Source organism: Anopheles merus, chromosome 2R (assembly GCF_017562075.2).
Source record: "Anopheles merus strain MAF chromosome 2R, AmerM5.1, whole genome shotgun sequence".
In the NCBI taxonomy this organism is placed as follows: domain Eukaryota; kingdom Metazoa; phylum Arthropoda; class Insecta; order Diptera; family Culicidae; genus Anopheles; species Anopheles merus.
In genome coordinates this window covers 62,407,120-62,433,788 of record NC_054082.1, presented here as the reverse complement: position 1 = coordinate 62,433,788, position 26,669 = coordinate 62,407,120, and the positions used below count along the sequence as shown (strand labels likewise).

The window sequence follows — 26,669 nt, the reverse complement described above, 5'->3', positions numbered from 1 at the left end:
TGCTGCACATGTCCGTCCAGAATCTGGTGGCATGTTGGCTTAGAGTCGGTATCATGACGCCGATTGACCGGCATTGCCTTGGAATGGGTTCGGATCGGTAGGTTCATGTTTTGGTCGAGTGCATTCCGTGTATTTGTCGCGCCACGGCTGTAGACCCGGCAGCACCAAAGTCAAAGCAAAAACTTTCCCCGAGTGTGGACTGCTATGCTAAGTTCTTCTTCTTCTTCTTCTTCTTATTATTATTGGCGTAATAGTCTACGCGATCATGCCGGCCTTTTCAGGACTTGAGTACCACGTAGCCGGATAGTCAGCCCTTACTACGGCGGACGGTTCATACGCGGTTAGAACCCACGACGGGCATGCAGATGTGCGGAATGATGGCGGTATCCAGCGTGCAACTTGCATACTGCCACACTGTCTCCTGCTCGATGCATACGCTGCAGGCAGGGGGAAGGATGCACCTCCTTGATAAAATAAAAAACAACGTCATGAACCAGCGGCGGACCTAACGGTAGGCGGACTAGGCGGTCGCCTGGGGCCCCGCCGATTTAGGGGCCCCGAAAATCTCTTGTTTGTAGTATGCCGTATGTCTAAAAATGGACAGAGTATTAGCGACAAGGGCCCCCGGAAAGATGGTCGTTGGTGCCCCGTGGCTGGAGAACCATTTGCTCCACCCCCCTTCTCTCCCTCCCTCCCACCAGCAACTTAAATATACTGTTCAATCTCCCAACAGCTGTGTGCCAGTACCCTCTCCTCCCGGTCAGCAGCTTCCATTTACAGGGGCCTTAACTCGTCTTTCCGCCTTTCATGAACACCTTCCTTTCTTTGACCGATGGATCATAACATTTCGGAAAAAAACACATTTGGCGAAAGTGTTGCACACACACGCACGCTCACACCCACGCGCAGATGGCTCAAGATATCTATGTAATCTACAACATACGAAAGCATAAGCTTAGGGTAACAAAGTTATGCTTAATGCTTAACACGTTCAGATCGATGGCAGGCCCCACTGCCTGCCAGTGAACTTTCCAGCCTGCGTTCTAGGTGCTGGTGAAAAGGAAAGTTGATGAAAATCAGCGCCGGGATGAACGTGTTAATGCGAATTAGGATTCAGCGCGTTTCACAGCAAACCCTCCAGCGTTAGCTAGCGATTCCTTAGTCAATTTTACATTTCAGCAATTGAACTTATTGCGCTTTTTTGGTTTGATTTGTGAAAATTCATCTTCATCGCCGCAATGTTTGTTAACGGCTTTTTTTAAGCGCCACAACACCTCGCGAGCATTGATCACACGCGAGAAAGAGATGGTGCTATGGAGGGAAAAAGCACGGACGACGGCTGATAGCGATTGGCCGTCTGACGCACTAACACATCCAAACCTTCGGCAGCGCGCTCAGGCGAGGGGTATGAGGCGCCCTACGGACAAAGAGCGGGTAATTTTTATCATGGTGTGCGTAAAAACCTAGAGTTAAGCCGATGGAAGATTTTCTAGGCTTAAAAAAGGGGGCGGGAACGGGTACCACGGTTCTCTCCCGCTCCCATGTAAAATACATGGTGCGCTCTCTCAATGCTCGCGCCCATACGCGAGCATCCTTTCGTGTGCTTGTGTTAGTTTCTTTCGTGTTGCGCTGTGTGCGTTTCTTTCGTTCAGCGATCGCTCACACTCGCTGCGTATTTTTTTGTTATCTAAAGCTAAACAAAAACGTAAACACGCGTAGATTTTTTTTCATCACTTTATTGAAACATTTACATTTTAGCTTTACACGATTTCACACATTTACGTAAGTTGATACACAATATTTGACTAAAATAAAATTGATTACTCCATCGATGCAAACATTAAAATGGCCGAATATCTGCGTAGATCCTTTTGTACACGTTGATTACTGTAAAAAAGGTACGAAATGAAGCTGCGCGATGTACATAACATGCATTACGAATCATTCGCTCAGCTTCATTTGAATTCGCACAACACTTGAACACTTGAACACTTTACAAAATCATAACATCAATCGTCCAGGACTTAGGCTGACGCACGTGCGGCTGCTCGCTGCCGATCCTTGAGCTGTACTGACGATTTAGTGTGGTAGCAAGAACGAGAGCACACAGAGGATCTTTCGGCGCAGCAGTGCAAGCAAGACACCGACATCAGCACAGCGCTGTGAGCAGATCAAACTGAGCGAGCTGGCCGAAAATGAACGCACACATTTCCACATGTGTAACTGTGTTAGTGCCAAAACTGTGTCGAAACCAAAACGCGCTCTCGCCTCCGTGTATTTCACACCGATTCTCCGCTTAACTCTAGCCCGCTGCGCAAAGCGACGGAAGAAATTATGGCGTTCGGAGAATTTTATCATGCCTTCCTTTTCCCTCCAACGGCAAATTTGTCAAGCAGCTCGTCGAGCTACCCGTCCCTGGCTCCGCCTCATACCCCTCGCCTGAGCGCGCTATCGAAGGTTTGGATGTGTTGGTGCGTCAGACGGCCAATCGCTGTCAGCCGTCGTCCGTGCTTTTTCCCACCATAGCGCTATCTCTTTCTCGCGTGTGGTCAATGCTCATGAGTTGCTGTGGCGATCAAAAAAGCCGTTAACAAACATTGCGGCGATGAAGTTGCATTTTCACAAATCAAACCAAAAAAGCGCAATAAGTTCAATTGCTGCAATGTAAAAATGACTAAGGAATCGCTAGCTAACGCTGGAGGGTTTGCTGTGAAACGCGCTGAATCCTAATTCGCATTAACACGTTCATCCCGGCGCTGATTTTCATCAACTTTCCTTTTCACCAGCACCTAGAACGCAGGCTGGAAAGTTCACTGGCAGGCAGTGGGGCCTGCCATCGATCTGAACGTGTTAAGCATTAAGCATAACTTTATTACACTAAGCTTTTGCTTTCGTATGTTGTAGATTACACAGATATGCTGAGCCGTCTGCGCAAGGGTATGAGCGTGCGTGTGTGTGCAAAACTGTCGCCAAATGTGTTTTTTTCCGAAATGTTATGATCCATCGGTCAAAGAAAGGAAGGTGTTCATGAAAGGCGGAAAGAAGAATTGAGGCCCCTGTCAATGGTAACTGATGACAGGGAGGAGGGGGTAGTGGCACACAGCTGTTGGGAGATTGAACAGTATACTTAAATTGCCGGCGGGAAGGGGGTGGCCATGGGACCCCTACGATCATCGGTCACAGACCCTAAAATTGTAGTCGCCATGGGGGAAGGGGAGGTGCAAATGGTTTTCTCCAGCCACGGAGCCCTAAAGACCATCTTTCCGGGGGCCCTTGTCGCTAATAATCTGTCCACTTGTAGACATACGGCATACTACAGACTAGAGATCTTCGGCGACCGCCTAGTCCGCCTATCGTTAGGTCTGCCGCTGGTACATGGCCGTGTTTTTTTTATCGTGGTGGTGCATCCTTCCCCCTGCCTGCAGTGTATGCATCGAGCAGGAGACAGTGTGGCAGTATGCAAGTTGCACGCTGGATAGGAGCGGGCCCGCGACACCGCCATCATTCCGCACATCTGCATGCCCGTCGTGGGTTCTAACCGCGTATGAACCGTCCGCCGTAGCAAGGGCTGACTATCCGGCTACGTGGTACTCAAGTCCTGAAAAGGCCGGCATGATCGCGTAGGCCATTACGCCAATAATAATAATAATAATAATAATAATAATAATAATAATAATAATAATAATAATAATAATAATAATAATAATAATAATAATAATAATAATAATAATAATAATAATAATAATAATAATAAAATAATAATAAAATAATAAAATAATAAAATAATAATAATAATAATAATAATAATAATAATAATAATAATAATAATAATAATAATAATAATAATAATAATAATAATAATAAAAAGAACTTAGCGTAGCAGTCCACACCCGGATAAGAGTTTGTCTTGACTTTGTTGCTGCCGGACTACCGCTGTGACGAGGCAAATACACGGAATGCACTCGACCAAAACATGAACCTACCGATCCGAACCCATTCCAAGGCATTGCTGGTCAATCGGCGTCACGATACCGACAAGCCAACAAGACGTCCGATTCTGGACGGACTGGTGCAGCACCATATGCGCACCGTAATAAACAAATCCAGAATCCTCTTTTGTATGAATTCAATTCAAGTTTTGTTTCCAGTTGCGTCCGCTAGCTGAATTAGAAATAAATGTGCAATATATCACACGCACGTTTGCTTAGATCTTGTGTCTTTTTAATACCCCCAACAGCAGAGCCGATCGCAAAGATGCCAATGCCAATGGTTGTGTTGTCTCTCAGGTAGCGAGATCGAAAATACATGGACTTTGTAGCCGCAGCGGATGAAAATGTACGCATCAGAATCAAATAGTTTTGAGGTTTACAAACGCACGCACACAAACACAAACACGCGCGCGCAAACTCACACACAAACACGCGCGCGCAAACTCACACACAAACACGCGCGCGCAAACTCACACACAAACACGCGCGCGCAAACTCACACACAAATACGCGCGCGCAAACTCGCAGACACACACACAAATACGCGCGCGCAAACTCGCACACACACACACACACACGCGCGCACACATGTATGAACGCGCGTACGCCAGCACGCACGCACGCACACACGCACGTACGCGCGCCCGCGAGCATGAATGCGCGCACGCAAGCACGCACTCCCCCCCCCCCCTCCACGCATGATCGATTAAGGCTACCTTCTCGGTAGAACGGCTGGTTCAGGTTTCTTGTAGCGCATCCTCATCCCTAGCGCCGGGCGGGGTGGGGGATCGCGACATGATAGAGTGAAAGGTCACTTTCCCCGCGCTGTGTGTGTGTGTGTAACGAGACCCAAAAACTCGAGACAGATTTCGGCACATTAAAAAAAAATTATAGCCACTATACATTGTGCTACATGTTGCTTAGAAGGTCTTTGAAGCATCAAACATGTTCAAATTAAAAAATATTAGATTAGTGTTAGACGTTCTCCTACGCTTGTTTTAAATAGGCTTCTTCACCCTCAGTTGCCAGGGGCATCGAATGGTCTCATCAGCAGCGGCACGAAATAAAATAAACCATCAATACACCGATAACACTTTGAATCCCAATCCAGCTTCTCCCACAGCGCCTCAAAGGTTATACACAAATTAATAAATGCTAACACCCACCAATAACAATACACAACCGCAATGCACATATGAGAATCAACGCATACACCGCAACACCCAATCAGCTGGCGGCGGAAGGCACGGGCAGAAGCGCAAGTAAGGCAAGGCAGGGTGAGGAAGGGAGAAGAAGCGGACGTAAAAATGGGCGCCAATAATTTTAAATTTTTTGACCGTTTTTTTTTGCTCCGCCGCCATAAATAGTTCGTCCATTTCGCCAACAGATGGCGCTAAACTTGCTCGACCCAGCGCAGGAATCGCTGAAGTCCAGCGCGGGAGACCAGCCAAAATCTGCGCTGGCCAGCGCAGATTTTGGTACATTTTCTGCGCTGGAAACTGCTCGAATTTGTGCAGCGGGAGGTTTTTACACACACCATGATAAAATATCCCACTCGTTGTTTGTAGGGCGGAGCCAGGGACGGGTAGCTCGACGAGCTGCTTGACAAATTTGCCGTTGGAGGGAAAAAGATGGCATGATAAAATTCTCCGAACGGCATGATTTCTTCCGTCGCGCAGCGGGTTGGTTTTGAGAAAAACATGCGTTACGCGTAACGCTAGCGTAACGTAGAGGGCTGAGTCTTACTTTTATCCGTTCTTTTACCAAACTTCATCCGAATATGCTTCAAGGAACGTCTCCGGCTTTTGCCGTGGCCGCAGTGAATTGCGATGCAAATCTTGTTTTTGTTAAGTATTTTTTTAATGAACTGTTACATCTTAATTAGGCCATACGACCCGTTGAAGATTAAAAAATAAATAATAATAATAATAATCATAATAATATGACGGTATTCAGCCATGTGTGATAGCCGCTTTAGTCACTCTTCGCCATGGCATTCTCGCTCTTTGTATGTGTTGCTCTTCGCTTCCCATTTGGATTCATTCCCCTTTCTGTATACAGAGTTTTTACTTCATTTCGCATGCGTAGCAACAATTAACGCAACTGTACAAATTGACAAGACTACGGCATCAGTTGTTTTCGGAACGCTTGTCATCTCGCTTAAGACAACCTTCGCACTTGATATCACAAGCGCGGTACACAATATCACAAAGGGATTTTCGGATTGAAGCAATTATTTAACCACTGCTTTTAAACGTTTTCAAAGTAATGCACAAATTAATTAAAAAAATATTGCTCCCTTGCTCTCTTTACTATAGAAATAATTCCCCATTGACATATGACACGCTGTTTGCAGTTTCTTTTACATGCAACACCGTATGCAAAATTGAATAAATATTGAAACTTTTGAATATAGTTGTATTTAGCTAGTGTTTAAAAACATCTAAATTTCGTTCGTCCTTTTTTCATTTCAAATTTTATTAAAGCTGGATCGCGCTCACGAGCAGATATTATTACCGTTGGAAGAATTTCGAAAATTACACATTGGTGGTGTGAAGGAAAACAAAAAAAAATATGACAAAAAAACTGCTAAGTTTTGTCAGGCCCAAGAAAGGTTTCTCAACATGTCTTCAAAAAAATCTTCTCCGGCAGTTGTCGAGGTAAGTAAAATTATTGAACATCTTCAAAAATATAACTTATCATAGATTATTATAACCGGTTATAATAATTGGACAGTAAAAAACTAATCAACCACACCTATGATTGTTTCAATATCCTGGAAACAAATGTGAACTTCTTATTGTTTTTTTAATGTCATAAATTATTTTAATATTATTGTGACACTCGTCTTAATAATAATTTGAAAATATTTCTTTTAATATTTAACACTAGGTTTACGGATGTATAATTAAATTTTGTTAGCGACCACTTTATTTATATCATACATCATAATTTATTTATATCGTTGTTATATCACTCAGTGATTTAGAGTTCTCATTCTCTCCTACATTTACTTTTGTAGACAAAAAGTTACAACTAAACCTAATAAACTAAATGTAATCAACCCATCCGTCAATTTGACGGGTTGCATACAGATAGGTATACCTATCAAGCCTATAATATTGCGTTCGGCATTCTAGAAGATTCACTCGCTGGTTCATTATGTTCATTTTCGTATAGTTTTGCTAACGACGTTCCGCTTCGAGTAACTCATCGGCAGATTCGAGTCGACGAAGTAAAAATCGGAACCATATTGCTCAAGCAGGAATGTGTATTAGAGAGATTTTCTGCCGATAGCATAAGCTGCCGAAAACGCGCAAATTTAACCTCGCAAAGAATTTAAGCCACAGTCTACGTGTGTAACTAAGTTTAACATAAGTGTTGGAATCTCACGTTGGAATTCCAACTACCTGTCATAAACGGGACGTTTAAAACGAGCGTAGGCGTAAACGAACGAGGCACGAAGCGTAACAGAAGAAAAGTGTTAAAAAGGGCCGCAAGACAGGAACGAGCCTTTTTCTAAACCAACCGCGGAAAAACGGACAAATTTTTTGGCGCGTAATATAATAAATCGTTTTTGGCAAGAAATTTAATCCGCCATTGTTTTAGTTCCCAACAATAAGTTTATCAATACTCTCATCGCTCGTCTTTACCCCATTTCCAACAAAATTATGGAAAAATGATTTTAAAGAAGTGCTGAATCCGTTTGTTTACACCTATTCCGACTGGCTAACTCGGTGATACCAATTTTCCTTACGCTCGACTTGAGTGACTTGAGTTTATGATGTGGCATTGATGATTTCATGAACATGGTTACTTGGATCATTTGAAGAATATTGCGCAAAATATACCGTGCATAGTGTAGAAATTACTGTTAAAAACGGATTTTTTAAATTTCGAACCCGTAACCGAACCGATTAATAGGTAACTATCCACGGAACGATTGTATGATGGCGTACAAGTAGCCAAACCGTCGATTTTACCGTTAATGTGCATCATTCTTCGGCATCCGAATTAGCATTCACATTAGAAGCACTATGGTTCCCATTTTAGCCTCACTCTCCGAGGTGAGTAGAATCTCTCACTATGGGAATTGTCATCCGGACATCCGAACGGAACAAAAAAAAAACAATAAAAATATATGTATGGCAGCCATTGAAATTTCCACGAACTTCGAGATCCTGCTGTATTTCTTTACTTCGCCGCATTTATCTTTCACACCATCGCTCCTGCTGTTGTTTGTTTTTGTGCCCCTTGATGTGCACATATTAATCTTGTGGGAACCTGTGGAGAGAGAAGAACTTTTTATTCATAGCGCAATTGTGTGGTTTTATATACTTACCGGCGAGAATTGATCCATGATCCATCGTAGTCAAGGTACGTAACACTTACTCATTCGACTATTTGCACTTCGGTATGAGATAGAGTTATGAAACGGGTTTTATCTGTACCGAATGATGAACGATCATATATATGCGGTTTAATTGGCTGATGGAAGTGTTTCTCCTGAAGATGATGCAATTTTTGGGCCATTCCAACATCGTGAAGTGATAACGATGTATTTCCAACGAGCAGTAGTGCAACGGCTCCACAAGTTGAGATAGCTGTAGTGGAAACCGTTCAACCAGCTGTATCGAGTATGTGCGATAGTATGCTTTTAGCAAGGCTGGAGGGTTTAGAAAAACAATGTGCTATCCAGGCAAAAAATCCGCCATTGATAGGGCAACAATAGCTGCAAATCAAATAACGATCTCATAATTGGCTTTATTGAGAATTGAATTAATGATGGTTTCAACCGTGAGTTCCACTAACAACCATGCATCCTCACAGCCACCAATTCCAGAATTCAAACCACTTAAAACAAAAGATGAGTTAGAAGAATGCATAACAAAATTAGAAACCGTAGAGTGTAGCGTACGTCCCCCACAGTAGCAGAGCAGCAATTCCACTCGAAACCACTGCGATTTAAACAATAAGAGATGATTTTGGTACATTTCCTTCGACAACGTAAGGACAAATAGGTGACGCAGATAATTGAGCATTTGAAATCAGACTGCTTCTTATAGGATCCTGGATATGTTGGTGTTGTCCTGCAGCAATTCGGACATCAACAGTACACCATGTGGCCAATAACGATATCAGTCTGGCGGCGCCTTGCAATCTACTGGTTCCATACCAACATACTACAGAAGGTGAATTAATTTAACGCCTACCTTTACTTATTTCATCTTTATGCTATTCAGATCACTTTATAGATATTACATAAATTCAATATATAATGTATGGACAATATTCGTCTGTTCATTTGACGAAAACACGGTTGTCGTTTTACGTCCAACGTCTTCATCGATGAACCGCTATATCGGTACTATGTGTGCAAAAAAAACAACACTGTACATAAGTCATCCAAGCATTCCACACCTAACATCAACTCACTAACCAAATTCGTCTCACTATAGAGTGAAAAAGTAACGCTCTATAGGGAGAGAATGAAAATGAGAACCTTTTTGTTGTATTTGGTATAGGATATGAATTAAATGAATTTTATACTTTCAAATATACATTTTTTATACCCCGTAGCAAGGACTTGACTATCCGGCTGTGTGGTAATGAATTAAGTCTCGATAGCCGGTATAGGCCGGCATATCCGCGTAGGACGTTACGCCAAATAGGAGAAGAAGAAGTAACTGACGATAATTCCTTGGCAGTATCATATTGTACGACATTTTTAAATGCCGTCTTCAGAACAAAATATCTTATGCGAATGTAACATCATTTCCATCCCTTTTAAAACTTATTTGAAATATATTTGATGATAACATTGCACTTCTACGGTTCTCAAAATGTTCATGCTCGGATAACCGATTGATAACCGGATCTAAATTTCGATAGCTGCTTCTTAAAAGGTTTTTTTAATTGGAGTGCATTTTCAAATATATATGACGACAAAGTATTCAAGTTTCCGAGCTTATCTACGTCATCGTAAATATGTTGAAGAGTATGCACATTGGACGCCATATGCTTCTCACCCTAAATTGTTTCAATTTGCTCGACATATTCGTTTAACAGCTTTTCAGCATACTGTATCAGATTTACTGCTGATAGTAGGTCACATCCAACTTAAACAAAGTAATCATAACAATTCAAATCAATGTCATAAATAGATATTCGGTTTTCGAGAACTTGCGAAACTTAAGGCTCTGCCCAACTTGGTAACCACGTTTGGTTATAAGCTGTTCAGTCGGTTGACCGATAAGCAATACCCCTTCTTCATCAAAAGTGCAAGTTTGCACCTTAATCGGTTAATACTCCCGCAGCGTTTTAACGCCGCCTGGAATCCGATCCGTCGCGCAAGTAAAGTTCCGTAGATCCATCCGTCCGTTGCATAAGTGTAACCTGACCATCTTCTTAACGTAGTGACGAATGATCCGATTCATTCGCAATTGAACTAACTTACGGTACGTTCTTGCCTTGATACCCCGTTTCGTTCTGCACTCGTCCTCTGCATTCTGCGCATCAACTTACTGCACACGGTTGTGGTAAGCAACGGGCGGCGCGAACCTACCACAATACTTCCAATACGATTTATATACGTTAGAAGATAGTAAAGTTACCCCGCAATACAATAACAAGAAGTTATTATAGGTTTCTTTACTGATAAATTCTTTTAATACAACTTATGCTAGCCTATGCATGAATGAACTAAGCTTAGATCCGTTCCAAAGCTATGCCCGAGACTCAGCAGAAAAAAACTCCTTCACGTGTGCATTTTAAACACCCATGCACTCCATTTAAATATGCAACAACTTAAAACGATTGTATAAAAAGGAAGCTTAGAACTTATAAAATGGAAATTTTGTACGAGAAATAGTGAAGATGCCATACCTTTAATAAAAGCCCGCTCGGGTGCATCAGCAATGATAGCACGAACTTTTATGACATGGTGTGTATCATTCATTACGGTTCTTTTATCAACCAGCTCGTTTAGCTCTGGAATAAGTTGCACTGAATACTCGTCCAGTCCAGTGGTTTGAAACTCCACAAAAAATGGCAACAACGATTAATGCTGTGAGAGGCATTTCTTGCACATTAAGAAGAATTGGGCAAAACGTAGCCGGACCTTTGTTGTGAAGTGGCAGCCTCTCAATTACAATGTTCAGTGACAAAACATTGGGCAGTTATATTCCTCTAAGACAAATATTGTTAGTATTTATTAATAACATTTATTTACAGTCTATTACCTGAAACGATTTGTGAGACTGCTAAGAACTCCTCTGTACCAAAACTGCCCACCTTCAACGTAAAGAATATTTGGCTTAGTTCTGTTCGCCTCAGGAGCCTTCGTGCATCCTTTAGTAACGTATTAGTAGTTTTTTCTCTTAAAATTTCAAGCAATACGTTTACAGTAGAATGTGGCACGTTTTTAATTATAGCCAATTATTTATTTAAATCAATCAAATCAGTAAAATTGAATACACTCTGTCATACTCATGTATCGGAACATTGATACCCCCTCGTTTTCATCTTCTGATATTCTGCCTTCTGATGCTTCTTAGATAATTTCGTTTAAGTATTGATCATCGGATTCATGTCCTACTTCTGCAACAAACTGTGTTGGCATATTTTGCATGGAAGGATCTAACCGTTCAAATAGACATACAGCGACAACGTCGCGCGTGACAAATAGTAGCTCAATTTTGCAAACAGAGCCACTCGTCTCGCGCGACATTTTTGCTTCATCCGAAATAATCGAATTATCTACTTTGTTTACAAGCCAGATTAAGGCCAATCGCAAAAAATAGATTTGAACTAGACATGGGCAAGAAGAGCGGGAATCATAAGGTTCGCTTGCTCCCATTAGTGAGCGGCCGCTCGCCGCTCTTCATTCCAGAAAAATATAATTCGCCCGCTCGCATAAAAAAACATAAAAAAGCTCGTTTGAAACTAGTTGCCCTGATAAAAAAATAAATAAAAATTTATAATACTGTCGGACTTATGTAAATAGCTGCATGTAAAAACTGTAAATATTTTTATTGTGGTTAAGTAAAACTAAAACTCAAATTAACATTAAAAAAAAAAACATCACAAGCTACTGTCGTCGACCCACACTGCCTATTCAAAACACACGTATAAAACATCGTAGAGCGCGAGCGCATCGTATGTGCAAAACACACAGAGAAAAACAGCTTAGCTCGCGAGCGCAGTGCCTATCCAAAATCCATGCAGGATTCATAGTGGTTATAATAATTATCACCTAACCTGAATTTTTTCACTGTATGCGCTGTAGGAAACCAGTTATTACGATAAATAATATCAGTTGTTTTGTAATAAAAAAAAAAGTATTTTAATTGCCTCACGCTATGTTTTTTTATACAGGACGGCTTTGTCTTATTGCTTAAATACTCACTATTATAATGATTTTTGTAACATTCGTTCACAGAGTGACATTTTGTTTTTTTCCTGCCTGATTATAGCTATTGTCTAAAAAGATCATTATTTCATTTATGAAACAGATTCCACGCATGAAAAAAGCGGGGAGCACAATTAATGAGATGAAAACTCATTAGTGGTTGTTGTGTTCCCATCGAAGATGTAAAATATGTGTATTTTTGTGTATTGAACTTTTTCTCACCATTAACTAAATTATTCGAGAACAATCTGCATTAATTAAGCAATACATCTCGAAAGATATTACCTATATATCCGGTCCAATTGCTAATATATGGCTATCGCGAGCGGACGAATCACCGCTCGCTCGTGATTTGCAGTAAGCAAAAGAGCCAGCTCGCTCGAATCGTTGCATAGAATCATTTTGCCCATGTCTAATTTGAACACATTTTAACCTATTTTTGTGTGTTTTCAAATAAAAAAACAAGTTGGTTGACTGAGTCAAATGAGCTACTTTGATCTACATCGAGTGAAAATTTGAGCTATTTTTCGTCGCGCGCGACGTTGTCGCTCTATGTTTATTTGAATGGTTGAATGAAACAACGAAAACATACAATCAGCTTCATTTTTGTTCTAAGTTTGGTTTTCATACATTCAATTAATATATAAACGAAATTTTTATACATATAATGAATATATAAACAAAAAATAATACGCTACATATTAATAAATCCTACATAAAAAAAATCTAAACTAAACAAAGCATCAAGACGAATATACTCTTTCCGATTCGGATTAACGCGACCAATTATGCAATTTCTAAGAGAAAGAAACTTATATAAGTTTAACAAAAAATTAACAAAATCACTCAGCCTACAGGAATTAAAAACGGAAGCTATCAGACTTTTTGGCATGTTGTTTTGGAAAAGGTCGAACGCATCTTTAGGTATACTTAAGATAGAACATTATATTTCTGCAAAACGTTTAGAAAGCAAGAAATGAGATCAGACGTCAGCACAAACACGTGTTACTTTTGATAGAATGTTACAAACGTAGTCCGATCGCTCCCGAAGCGGTATTAAGGACTTGTATGACATCTTCCACTCCTCTGTAGAGATCTGAACTGGACTGAACAACCTGTTGTAAGTTATGGACTTTAGACATCATCAAAAGTAAAAATTCGCTACTTTAATTCCAGCTCAAAATTATTGATGATCAAAATGACACCAATATCAACTTTTCTTTACAAAATTTATTGCTCTGCATTGGACCTAACACGGTAGTCATATTAAGTTTTTACTCATTATTTTTATCAACTGAATATTGTTAGTTCCCATTAAACAATGATGAAAATGTTGGAAATATCAGAGGTCTATGACCTATTGAAAATAATCTGCTACAGCTATTATTTAAAACTTTTTTTTTACATCAAATACTAAACTTTTGTAATGTAACTATCGCCTCAAAATGAAAAGAGAGGCCTATGATCTGATTTTGTATCATATAATTATATCATATCATATATCATGTAATGATAAACTGTCTGCGATTCTGCGATTGAAGGCTGCGATCTGTGCTAATATTTTCAGTAACATTTTGGTCCGCGGGGTCAAATGAGTTTATCATCGCTGTTGTAATAAATTTAAAATTTAATGACTTCCTGTTCCTTGAGATAAAATGGGCAGGATTTGTCAAAACAATTGTGGTTGCCTTTGCAATTAATACATTTTAGTGGAGCAGTGCATTCACCATGGGCAGGTATACCACAATTGTGGCAAATCTTTGAGGTTTTGAATCTCAGCCTGGTATGTCCATAGTGTGCACGATTAAGGGTTTGGGATAATATGTACGGGGAATCACTTGGAGTGGACCAAGGAAGATAATAGATGGGAGACGTGTTGCAGCAATACGAAGGAGGAAAGAATTGGTAGGAATTATTTCATTATTCATTTTGCGAGTAAAACGACGGACTTGAGTAACTTTTTGATCTTTGAAATTGTCTAGAACTTTTTCATCTGTCATATTTTTAAGATCAGAAGAGAAAATCGCGCATTGGATAGTGTTAAAAGTAGTGCGGGGTACGATGGTGATGGTGTTCCATTACAGGGTTTTACAAGTCAGAATCGAATGTCAGCAAAACAATTTCAGAAGCACAAGATTCAGTTTAGCTGTCAAAAGTTGTTGTTTCACTGCACCGATGCTATTTTTCACAAGCGCAATTTGATTTTTAAATCGCTCAAGTTGTTTTTTTTAGAGGCCTTTTGCATCGTTTTGCAAATTCAAACATGTATTTTGAGATTATATGATTGAGATCAATGCTGTTATGCGTTTAAGCATTATATTTATGAAATATTACGTATTTATGGTAAAAATTGCGATTTTCTGTGCAAAAGGCTTCATAAACATTGTACATGTTTACATACGCAAGTGCTCGTAGCTTTTTACACAGAAAATATTATTTTTTACAATAAATACGTAATATTTCATAAATATAACGCTATAAACGCTCTAAATAAATGATTTGTATACAAATAATCTCAAAATACGTGATTTAATTCGCAAAACGATGCGAGAGGCCTCTAAAAAATCAACTTAAGTGATTTAAAACTCAAATTGCGCTATTGAAAATAGCATCGATGCGGTAAAACAACAACTTTTGACAGCTAAACTGCATCTTGAGCTTCTGAAATTGTTTTTCTGACATTCTATTCTGACTTGTAAAACCCTGTAATAAGTTTAGTTAGAGTTTGTAATTGTGTATAGTGGGACAATGATCGGGTTTTCAAAAGGTACTTAGAATTAGGTTAACTTCTACCGGTCGTCCAACGTGTTGTTGTAGACTTTTGCCTACGATGAATGGGTCTGGTAGCGGCTTTCCTTCTTCATTAGTCAGAACCAGACTAATGTCTTTAAACACTCACTGTTGTGACAGTACAACGGTCTGACAAAAGGTAAACAAACAAGATACCGTATAGGTTACGATACCGTCCGCTAGAGGGAGCTCCGTAGAATAAAGAGACAGGGAATGAAGGGAAACGACCAAGTTGTAAGAAACCGCGCAGTATTTAAATCACAAACATTCGAACGAGCAATATTCCGATTGCGGGAAAGCAACATTTTACAAAAAAAATCCATTTTTAATTGGAAGTTTGCAAAAGTGCGTCAAAAGTTTGCGCTTGAGGAAAGCGCTCGGCGTGATACGAAAAGGTGAACGACCTGCTGTGTTAACAGAATGGCTGACCCCGTGTATGCAGTGTGATGTGCAGCCGTTGCACTCGAGCATTTCATCTACAGTGGGCGCAAAATCCTCAAAATCCCCCGAAATCCTCTTACATCTAACCCAAGCGCCTACCATGAAGCCACCATCGCAACACTATGCCAATCCGTTAGGGCATAATATAACGGAGGACCAACTTCTCACAGCGAGAGATGATGGTCAGTCATCTCAACTGACCTTGCGAGAAGTGCCTTCTGCCGGTGCACCCCACCAAAGCGCAGCTCCTTCCCAGCCAACGAGAGGTCAGTTAGAGCAAGTTGCAGCATCTCAACAAATCTTGCGAGCTGCGGCCCCCGCCAGTGTACGCCACCAAAGTGCAGCACCTCCTGTGCCAATGGGAAGTCAGCGAATTACTGCAGAAGAAGCGGACCCAGGTGGTCAAATACCCCCGAGAAAAGTAGCATCCAGTGTCGTGCCATTAGAGCCGGGCGCAGTATTTCGCCCACTTATGCCGATCCATCATGATCGTCCGATCAGTTATAATTTCGAGAATCCGTGTACCTCTTCGAGAGTAGCAGATTTACCGACCGACTATCCCGTTACTGAAGACACCCTGAGGGAACTCAACAGACGCTTCAACCAAATCTTGGACGGTATAGATGCACTGCAACCAAGAGCCAGACAGGAAGTGAGAAACCGGCGCCTTGAGAGACTGGTAGAAGCAATGTTAGAACGACTCAGCGACGAACCTGATGGAGGTTGACGCCATGTCAGTCTGTATCATCCTAGTTCTACTATTTACGAAGATCAAGACCAGACACACGACCTAAGCCGCCGCCAGAAATCAGCGCAAAGACTGGTCCCACTTTGAAACATGTTTCGAGGAAACTACAAAACTATGCGGCTATTCATTCTGACGGAGAAAATGTAGCGCGTCTGCGCCAAGCGCTGAAGGGAAAGGCGCTGAAAGCGGTGCAAAGCATATTGAGAAGAGGAGATTACCTTTCGGAGATAATGGAAACACTACGGAACACATTCGGGCGTCCGATGACAGTAGTGACTATGCTCCTCTAGTAAATACGACGCCAACCCGTCCCTAAACACGATCGCCTTGAAAATCTAATCGATTTCTCTGTTTCAGTTGAAGAGATTTGCACCACAGTGAGGACGAGTGGGGTCAAAACTAGTTATGATAGCCCGATATTACAGGAGCTTGTGAACCGTTTGCCCCCGACAGTGATGCCGCTATGGGGTATGCATTGTCGAAACTTACCAGCTGTAACCCTGCAAGAGTTCGGAAAATTGAAAGGAATCGGTTCTGTATGTGAAACCGTTGAAATACGAACCACAAGTGCGACGCCACGTTTATACACACTCTGTCACAATGCCCCCAGGACACTATATGCGGCAAGGCAGGATGTAACGGGAATCACCATCCGTCCCTTCATCTATATCGAGCTAATGTATGTACGTGTAACATGTAAGTACGAGTAGACAAAGTACTAACCTTTCGTATTCTACCACTCTAAATAACGTTATGCTTCGTTATGTGCCGGTTACATTAGAGACTAACGGGCACAAAGTAAATTCCTCGGGCACAAGGTTCCTCTATAACACTAATGGAAGATAAATTGTGCCACGAGTTACAACTGAAAAGAGCTAATAAGCCGTTATGCCTCAGTTGAACAGGAGGACAATAACGCGATGGAAACGAGTCTATGGAGGATAGCCTTAAGCGAAGTACAAACATTTGAAATCCCTCCCACTGTCATCATTGAATCAGTTGGCACCGGAACTAAGTCTAGGAATGGATCATTATTTCTTCACAAGACCGCTTAAGCCAATTGAATGGTCTGTGGACGAGCCAGTAGGTAAATGTTTTGAAAAGGAAAGTGATAACGATGATTGTTGTGACACCGTTATTTGTTTACGTTGGCGGAAACATAAAATTTCTCGTAATGATACGACTTTATAGGGTGCCCGTTGCTAACAGAAAGGGCGTTGGCGGGAGAAAACGAAGCGGTATAAATAGAGGAAACGCCTTTAGCCTCTTATTAGCAACACAGATTAAGAAGGAGGAGCAAAAAGCTAAGTTTGTGGTTTTACAAAACCGATTCTTTGAATCGTTTCGCAACAATGGAAACATAAAAACTTTTCCAAACGTAATCGAAACAAGTGTGTCGGTGCACCGAGTCGCGTCTTGTGAATGCCAAGACAGCGACAAAAGAATAGATGCCGCAAAGAGAGGATGTTGTGCGTTAGACTAAGTATTGAAATCAAAGGAAACAAACAACAAAGAAGCAAACTTTTTTAGCTGTTCATCACCATAGGCCCAATGCTGCTAGTCCATGGACGAGGACAGAAAAGTCGTTGGACAGAAGAACAGCATAAGCTGCTTGTTAGCTTCTTCTGTTAAAACATTTGTTAGGTAAGGAACACTCACGTAAATCATTAAGGACGGTGGCAACGCTTTTTCGCATGCGATTTTATCGGACGGCCTGTCAAATTTGTATATGGGATAACGTCGGACAACGAAATCGCACGTCCGACGTTATCTGTCAAATCCCATATAAATTTCGTCAGATAAAATCGCATCAGATGAGCGTTGCCACCGCCCTAAAGCCCAAAATTCTGTCGCTTTCTTACATGCAAAAAACTTAAGCCCTCGCCAATTGCGATGAATTTCTGATGGAAGCTTTGTGTTAATTAAAAAGTTCTAAATTTCCTCACATTTATTATTTTACGCAGGATACCAAAATAAAATTTATGCATATCCTCTGCAATTATAATGTTTCTAACAAGGGCGTAGACCATTTTGTATGGTTTCGATATGCTTGAGCTTTGAACATCTCATGTGTAGTGATGGGTCTAATAGCCCTTTCCACTGTGTGGTGCTGTGGTAACACTCACAGTCTACTGTGCTGTTTGTGAGTAGTACCACACTTAATGTGTGGTCGCACAGTAGCTGTGTTCTCGCACAGTTTTTGTGCGCGCACGTAGCTACTGTGCGACCACAGTTTCTGTGTTATCGCACAGTTACTGTGATACCACATAGTTACCGTGTTATCGCACAGTTAGTGTGCTTTGAACACTTTTTGTACTCCGCACACTTTTTGTGCTCCGCAAGGTTTTTGTGCTCCGCACAGTTATTGTGCTCCGCACACCACGCATGTGGTGTCTTGTTCGATGTTCGTCAGAGCGCGGTGTAATTGTGCGCGCACAATAACTGCAGATCAAAAAAACAGTGTGTGGAGCACAAAAAGAGTGCGAAGCACAGTTACTGTGTGGAGCAAAGTTATTGGCTGGTATTATTGAATCCGTTCGTAGTGGCGGCATACGTCCCGACACTCATTTTCCTAACGTACTAGATCGTTGCTACAGTTATTCACCGCGACGTTGTAGGACCGGGCGCAAGAAATGTATTGCCATCCCTAAAATTTCTTGTGAGCGCCGTACGTTCCCGCTACAAACGGATTCAATAATACCAGCCATTGTGTGGAGCACAAAAAACCGTACGGAGCACAAAAACTGTGCGGAGCACATAAATTGTGCGAAGTGTGTCACCACAATTTTATAAAATGTGCAATTGTGCTTGGACATTTTATTGTGATGTGTGTGTATGGTGTCACAGTGCTACTTAACCCATCACTACTCATGTGTTCTTAGCGTTGCACCAACTTCTTCAAAATACATACGCTTACCGGGTCTTTTTTGGCAGTAGCAACGCATTTGATACAGCCTTTTGTAGCATTGAATGATACAAGCCCTGAAAGTATACAAATATATAATTTATCATGTTGTTTTCAGTGGGAGCATACAACATTCCCACCTTTAATAAAAGCACGCGCGGGTGAATCTGCTGCAAATGCTCTTGTGAAATTCCGATTCTTCAGCCATTTATCAGGACCCCATATTTATACAGATAACACAGTTCATTTACTTGTGGGCGTTAAAAAGGTTCAATTTGTAAAGTTGCGGAATTTTCGGAACGAAAATCACGAATAAGATAAGATTTCGTAGCATATTGATGTAATTTTTGCCACTTCGAAAATAAGCTTACACCAATGTCACAGGGATGCGTTGAAGTTTTACATGATATGTTTTAGAAGATATGATATTTCTGTACAATTTGTCTCAAGAAAGCAAGGCGATTGAATACGTATTTTTGCTAATATAACAAAAAATATAAAAATGCTTCACGTGGGGCAAAATGGGCAGTTACGCTTGGGGCAGAATGGGCAGATGCTTTTGACATACAGCGCTTGGTGAGGCTATGGTGTTGTATTTGTCGCCTCAATAATGATAACAGACACAGCTTCAAAAGATTCGATTTTGTAGATTTAAACGTGTAAAAAATGTTTTAATTTTGATGACATATTTTTGTAGGAATTTTAAGGGCTTTCCTGACCAGCAAAACAAAAGATAGAACGAAAATAAATTTCACGAAACGTACGCAAAAGCATAGACCATTACCTAAGCGCAGTTGTTGTGGTCCATATTGCCCCAGTGTTTTGACGTTTCACAGTTTGTTTACATATGCCCATTTTGCCCCAGGGCTATGCCCATTTTACCCCGCGTGTCAAAATAGCTTCTCGTAAAACATCAATTTTTATTTTACACTGTTTTCATGGTTTTAAGTTGTTTTTATTCTAATTGGCAATTGTAATCCATAGATAAAGGGTGGAGGCATACAATAATGAAAGAAAAATTGTGTTTTGTGGCATATTCAAAGGAATATTCAGTAAACTGCTTAACATGCCCATTTTGCCCCGCTTTCCCCTACTTCCACCTTAATAAATTACCACTACCATCACTCGCGTATTGGGTACTCCGACCATTTTCATTAGAATGATCCTCTAGTATGTTCGATTTTAGATACGGTCGCCATATAATGTGATATACGTCACAACTGGACCAAGGTGTATGGATATTAGGAGGTGAAGTGCTTCAGAGTAAATTGACATTTCACGACTTGACATAACAATGCTGGGGGCTCCGGTATTAAAATGGGGAAGGGCTGGAGGGGGTATAGAGAATTGTATGCGATTTGACATAACAATACTCAATGATGGCGCCCGGAAAACGCGCTAATAATTAACCATCTTAATAAACACACCTTGAACTGGACATCGAGTATCTTAGCGGAAGGTCAGTTTTTACTGCCATAAGCCGAGGTGGAACGAACTGTTCTTAGCGGACTGATAGAACCCGGCTTTTGATCGTCCAGGCGATCATGGAACCCCGAAAGGGGTTTCCCTTACTGGAAACGTTGGAGTTTAGAAGCCTTACGTTGGGTAAGAGCACTTAACTAAACTCATGAAATAAGTTGGAAGGTGAAGTTTTTAGGCAGCGTAACGTCCTATTTTGACAATTTGAATGAAGCTGGCCATGATCGGAATTGGTTTTATGTATACTCAAAATAAGTTATGGGTTTCGTCGTAAATTTGGTTTTGGAATGTGTTTTTGTCCCGATTAAAGGATATGAGGTGCAATTTATACATTGTATCAGAGGTGTCTGTCATTTTTTGTCTTTGCTGCGCATTTAGTGTTTTTACGAATGTTCCGGAAAGTTTTAACTGTTCTAGTCAGTTCTAATTCTAGTTTTTAGCGATAAGTTGATATGTAACGCTTGAATTGCTTATCTTACGAGTTTCGGTTGTTTTAGATGAATATTTCTCAATAGTTTTTTCTATGAACAGTATGGTCTGGGTGTGTTGTTAATTGATTTGCTGATGTGTTTTAATGAATGTGTTGCAATGGTGTGATTTGGCTTTCCGAAGTGTATTACAATGTGTCTATAGCTGATAGTGTGTATCATAATAAGTTATGTATAGCAGATATGCTACAGGCCTAAACTAAGTCGCACTGCTCTTGTGAATTGGTAATCCATGGACAAAAAAATCAATTTTAACAATCTCGGCTGCAGGCGTTGATTTTCTACAATGATTTTTCGCGCCTAGAGCGTGGCCTAAGCATGTACATACTAGTGTTAGTGATAGGATTAGGATGAAATAAGATAATGTAAGAATAATTATAAAATGATATAAGTTTAGTCTAAGCCTACAAGCCGTCTCAGCAACATCATTTATATGAGCTGTTTGAACAATGATATTTAAGGTGTAACGAGAAAATAATAAAAAAATGCCCTTTACCACAAGTCACTAAACTCATGCAGCTTAACTTACCTAGAATAGCCTTGTGGACTATTGACAATTCAATAATACCACATTTGTCCACCTGGAACTGTTATAATATGGTTTTTAGCGACAGAAAAGCAAAGTCCGAGCATCCTTTGGAAGTTGGCTATCCACTCTTTTGCGCAATATTCATATCATTTTGTTCATTCCGTTTGGTTTGTCTCTTATGCCCATTGTTTTAAATCATCGTGAAGTGTCGTTTCATGGTTAACGGACTCGTCATCATCTTGAGTTGTATCATAATTTTCGTAATTTTCCCTATCACATCTTCATGGGCACTGAATTAGTATTCCGTAAGAGCAATTACCGGATCCATTAAAACAGGTGTGTCAAACTGGTGGCCCGCGGGTCGCATGCGGCCCGCGTCGATTTTGAATGCGGCCCGCAAGAATATTTTGAGAATTGCTTAAAGCACTGCAAATCAAAAATCTGTTATTGGGGCCCTTTCCGTTTGAAGCTCGTAGGCTGAAATTTCAGCCTGTCAGCTGTTTGCATTGTATAGCAGTTTTCGAGCAACTATCTAAGTGAGTATAATATACAGGTGGGCTTATCCCAAGGTGTATGAATTTAGAAGGCTGATTTTTATCGCTTCTGCTTCTGAATGAAGATTGTAAGAGTGTTTTGAGTATTCGTCAAGCCTCCAGAAAGCTCGTTGGAGCAAAAGTTTTCACTCGTTCTGTCAAAAAGTGATATTCAAATTTGGTTATAAAAAAAATGCTATGAGACCACCTGGACTACATACACTTTGATTCCAGATTCGATCATCTGATTTCTTTAATGCACCTTGGGATAAATGTAAACAACACCGTGTTTTCGAGCAGGTACTCGAATCTAATTCTAGCTTTGTGGCTAGAATAATCTAGACTGAAAATTGCAGGCTAGTTTTTTGTGTCGTTTTGTATGGATTGTTTACATGATTTCAGCCTCCAACTGTCAAACTCCATACAAAAAACTATCTAGAATCGTGAAGGCCCCTAATACTATTTATCGAAGTGTATTCAAATTTTTAGAGAAGAACAGTCATTTTGTCGCTATATTCTTCGAAATTAACATTGATGTACCCATAACATCTAACAAACTTATTCTACACGTATGTACAGAACAACCGAGACCCTTAAGAAACATTATATCGAATGCAAACTCAGTCGTATTATGTTTCAATTACATTCTGAATATTAGCATAATTTTGTGCAGAATCAATTGCACATTTTATATGTAAAAACAGATTTGTGTCAACTGTCTAGAAACGAAATAGGAATGAAAATAACTTGATACACACACTTGGAAACTTCGTAACAACTAGTGATAGATTATCGGAATCGCATCCACGGCTCAAAACCATTTCCGATCTTAGCTATTCCGACTCCGATTCCGGTTAAATCAAACCAACAGATCCGCTCGTTGCCGTCCGAAGTCTATAGAGCCGTCCAGAGCCATTCGAAACCGTTGAAGTCATCGGTAGTCGCACGGCTAGTTTGCAGTCAGAAATGGCTCTGGTCGGTCTCACCGATTTTGACAATCTCAATGCCTCCGACTGCCCAGTAAAGGCTTCAGTCGGCTCCGAATTGTTCCGTACGGATCTGCACAGCTGCGACCTTAGAATGTTAAATTTTTTGATGTTCGATTGGATCCACCTCTATTTTTTTTCATAACCATGCCACCATAAAAATGTTAGGCTGGAAATAGACGAACCGAGGTCGTCGTGGTACCGCGAAAATCGCGTATGACTTGAGCTGTCAATTCTGTTATAAAATCTGACAGGTAGGCGAGATAATCGCGGTTCGTGTATCGAACCATCCGAGATCTGGTGACGATTGAATGTGCTAAGATTATTTTTTTAATCAACTTGCGAATCAAATTATTTATTTCACATAGTTCATGCAAAATAAATCTCGGTTCGTCTATTTCCAGCCTTAATATCTAATGTTTATGACTCATTGAAAGCGATTGTAACCAAGTTGAAATTATTCGAACCCCCATTCTACAATATGAATTAATGTACTTTATTTATTTGTTCTTTATTTTGCATGAATTATGTAAAATAAATAATTTGATTCGCAAATTGATAAAACAATATTGCTTCTTGGCACATTCAATCGTCACCAGACCTCGGATGGTTCGATACACGAACCGCGATTATCTCGCCTACCTGTCAGATTTTATAACAGAACAGTTTTAGATAACAGTAACAGTTTTAGATAGCTACACGAGATAGTTTTGCACAAATTTGATTCGTTTTCTTTTGCAGTGCTTTTTCGTTGTTATATTTTTAAAGTAAAAAAACAGTGTTTCTAGTATGTTTTAATTCTCATTTGTTCTTACTTACTTACTTACTTATCCGGCGCTACAATCGCTTTGTGGTGTTGGCCTGCCTCAGGAGTGTCCGAAGCCGCTCACGGCCTCGTTGTCCGAAGCCCTTCACGGCATTCGTCTGCCAGTCCGTTATCCCGGCCATAATGGCGGACGCCTCCACGCCTTCTTGTCACTTCAGTTTGGACCTACCAAGCCTCCTCTGTCCTTGTAGACGCCCTAAAAATATTTTATGGATTCTCATTTCAGGGTGGCCACTCAACCGGGAAAACCGGGAATTAGTCGGGAATTTTATTTTTCCGGGAAAACCCGGGAAATTCTTCAAAAAAAAGGAAATTTTCACAATCGTTGGCTATCACTGTTTACCATCCTACTGAGTGAATTTTCAATTAATGGGATGTTTTGTATATTGTTTCCAACTTACAATTTATACATTGTGTTTAATACAATTTAGACATTTATATATTACATTTATTTACATTTATTTAGGCCAGCAACATCACACCAATGTGTAAAGACATCATTTTTCGTTTCTCACATATGTTAGTATATGATACCATATGTGCAATATATGTACTATACAGGGTTTACCTAGCCAATCGGGCGTCGTCAAAGCGTTATCGGTCGCCGTAAATACTTTTTCAGGCGAAGTATACCCTCAATTGCGCACTGTCATTTCTATTCGGGCCTTGTGAAGTATGAAATGAAGTATGAAAGTACAGAATGAAAGTGTCCTACTTGTGAAGGTGTCAAATCGGCAGCTCCGGTGTGTTTGATCCATTAGGTTGTTTAAAAATACGTAGTTTTCATGTTGTTAAACTTAGTATGTATTATTTTAAAATATTAACCTAATTTAATCACCAAACATATAATATTATTTAAAAAATATAAAACCAAATTGTATTGTACGGGCTTGAATTAAAAAAAATTAAATTATTAATTAAATTAGAAATTTGAATCATTTTTAATTGTAATTTAACTTAAAAATAGTGAATTTTCTTACAGATCAATTAAAATACTAAACTTCTCATTCGCACTGGTGCAATACTTACGTTCACCGATATCGGTTCTTGCACATTTCGGGTATGGTGTGCCTATTTGTTCTACCTTGCACTCGTCTTTTGTTATTCATTTCTCATGAAGTTGCGGTCGTGTCGAATTTAACGGTGTAGATTTAGTGGGCGATCTCAATTTATGAACAGAACTGATAACTTTTGTCGCCTTTAGCAATTTTAAGGTTACCCAATCACACATCGCCTGTACATTGGCATTTTGCATTTTGGTTTCGGGCCTCTGCCTTCATTCCGCCCGAGTGACTGGGTTCCCACACTGGCACTGATGGTTGAGATGGCTTCGCATCTGCAGTCCGATCGTTGCTCCTTAGTTTTATTATCACATAAAATACAGTTCCCGTAAAACATAGTCAAGAAAGGGTCCCAAAATTAAGAAACCCACTGAAATCTCCTGTATCTAGTCGTGAGGTGCATCATCAGCGTCGTGCGAGTAACAGCATAATGAATGGCTGCTTTTTAACAGGAAATCCGTTATTCGCAGATTTGTATGCTTTCTCCAGTGGCTGGTTGGTCCATGACTTCCGGTTACTCTTTTTTAAGGTTGTGTGATGACATATGTTAATCAACAATTGATAGCAGATAAAAAATATCTTTGCCACGGGGTAAAGTCTTTACAAGTTAGTGTCATGATGCAAAACCATCAAAAAGCAATATTTTTAAAGCTTTTTTGTAGTTTTTTCATCAGTTGTTAGCTAATATAAAACTTCCGAAAATATAAAGAATGCATATTTAAATAGCTTAAGATCCATAGTAGCCAAATTAGATCCACAAACGAGCGCATGATTGAAAATTAGTTTGTACAAATTTGATAGAAATCATGCCAAAAATGGTTCTCAAATGTGTTGTCACACCTCCAGATTGGATACTATATTTTTGAATAATTCACTAATAAATTTTATCCAGTTTTCATGACAAGTGTCCATTTGTCCTGTAATGCCCGTGTTTACTTACCATCCTCCATAACGATTTTTGAAAACGTATGATATAATGATTTGGAATTGAAGTATCGATATAACCGACACACGAAGCATAGTGAACCGGGAAAACTCTAAAAAAAAATCCGGAAAAAACCCGGAAAACCGGGAAATCCCGTGAAATAAAAATCCTGATTCGGGTGGCCACCCTGTCATTTGTCCACAGAATAATTTTCCTAGAATCTAGCACGTTAAACGACATTATGGAGTAATCGACAAAACTTTTTTTTCTTTGGTTCAACAGCCGTTGTCAGTCAAGGCCCATAGCAGATATATGATTTAAATAATTACTCTCCGCTGATGGTTGTCGTGAAGCTGCTTCGTAATGTTTCTCGAAATCTTCCTCACACAATTTACGAATTTTGTAAATGTCTCTAGTTTTTTTTATAACGTTTGGCAGCTATTGTTGAGTTTTAATTTTCACTCATTTCCACGTGTGCACTTGTTTGATACATTTCTACTTCTTGCATGACATGCTATGACAATCAATTTGTTTTAAACAGTGGGGTCCTTCACGATTC

General features: G+C 40.2%; 1 protein-coding gene across 10 annotated transcripts in view; it reads left to right on the top strand.

Moving 5' to 3' along the window:
• LOC121589997 (rho GTPase-activating protein 26) overlaps positions 1-26,669 on the top strand; it is a 191,382-nt gene that overhangs the window by 46,933 nt on the left and 117,780 nt on the right. For 9 of the 10 annotated variants that reach the window (XM_041909312.1, XM_041909311.1, XM_041909309.1 and 6 more), the window contains one exon: positions 6,476-6,649. In XM_041909312.1, the coding sequence (XP_041765246.1) occupies positions 6,476-6,649 (174 nt within the window). Of the gene's footprint in view, positions 1-6,475; positions 6,650-16,565; positions 16,668-16,735; positions 17,075-26,669 lie in introns of those variants that run through there. The other variant, XM_041909314.1, reaches the window with a different exon arrangement.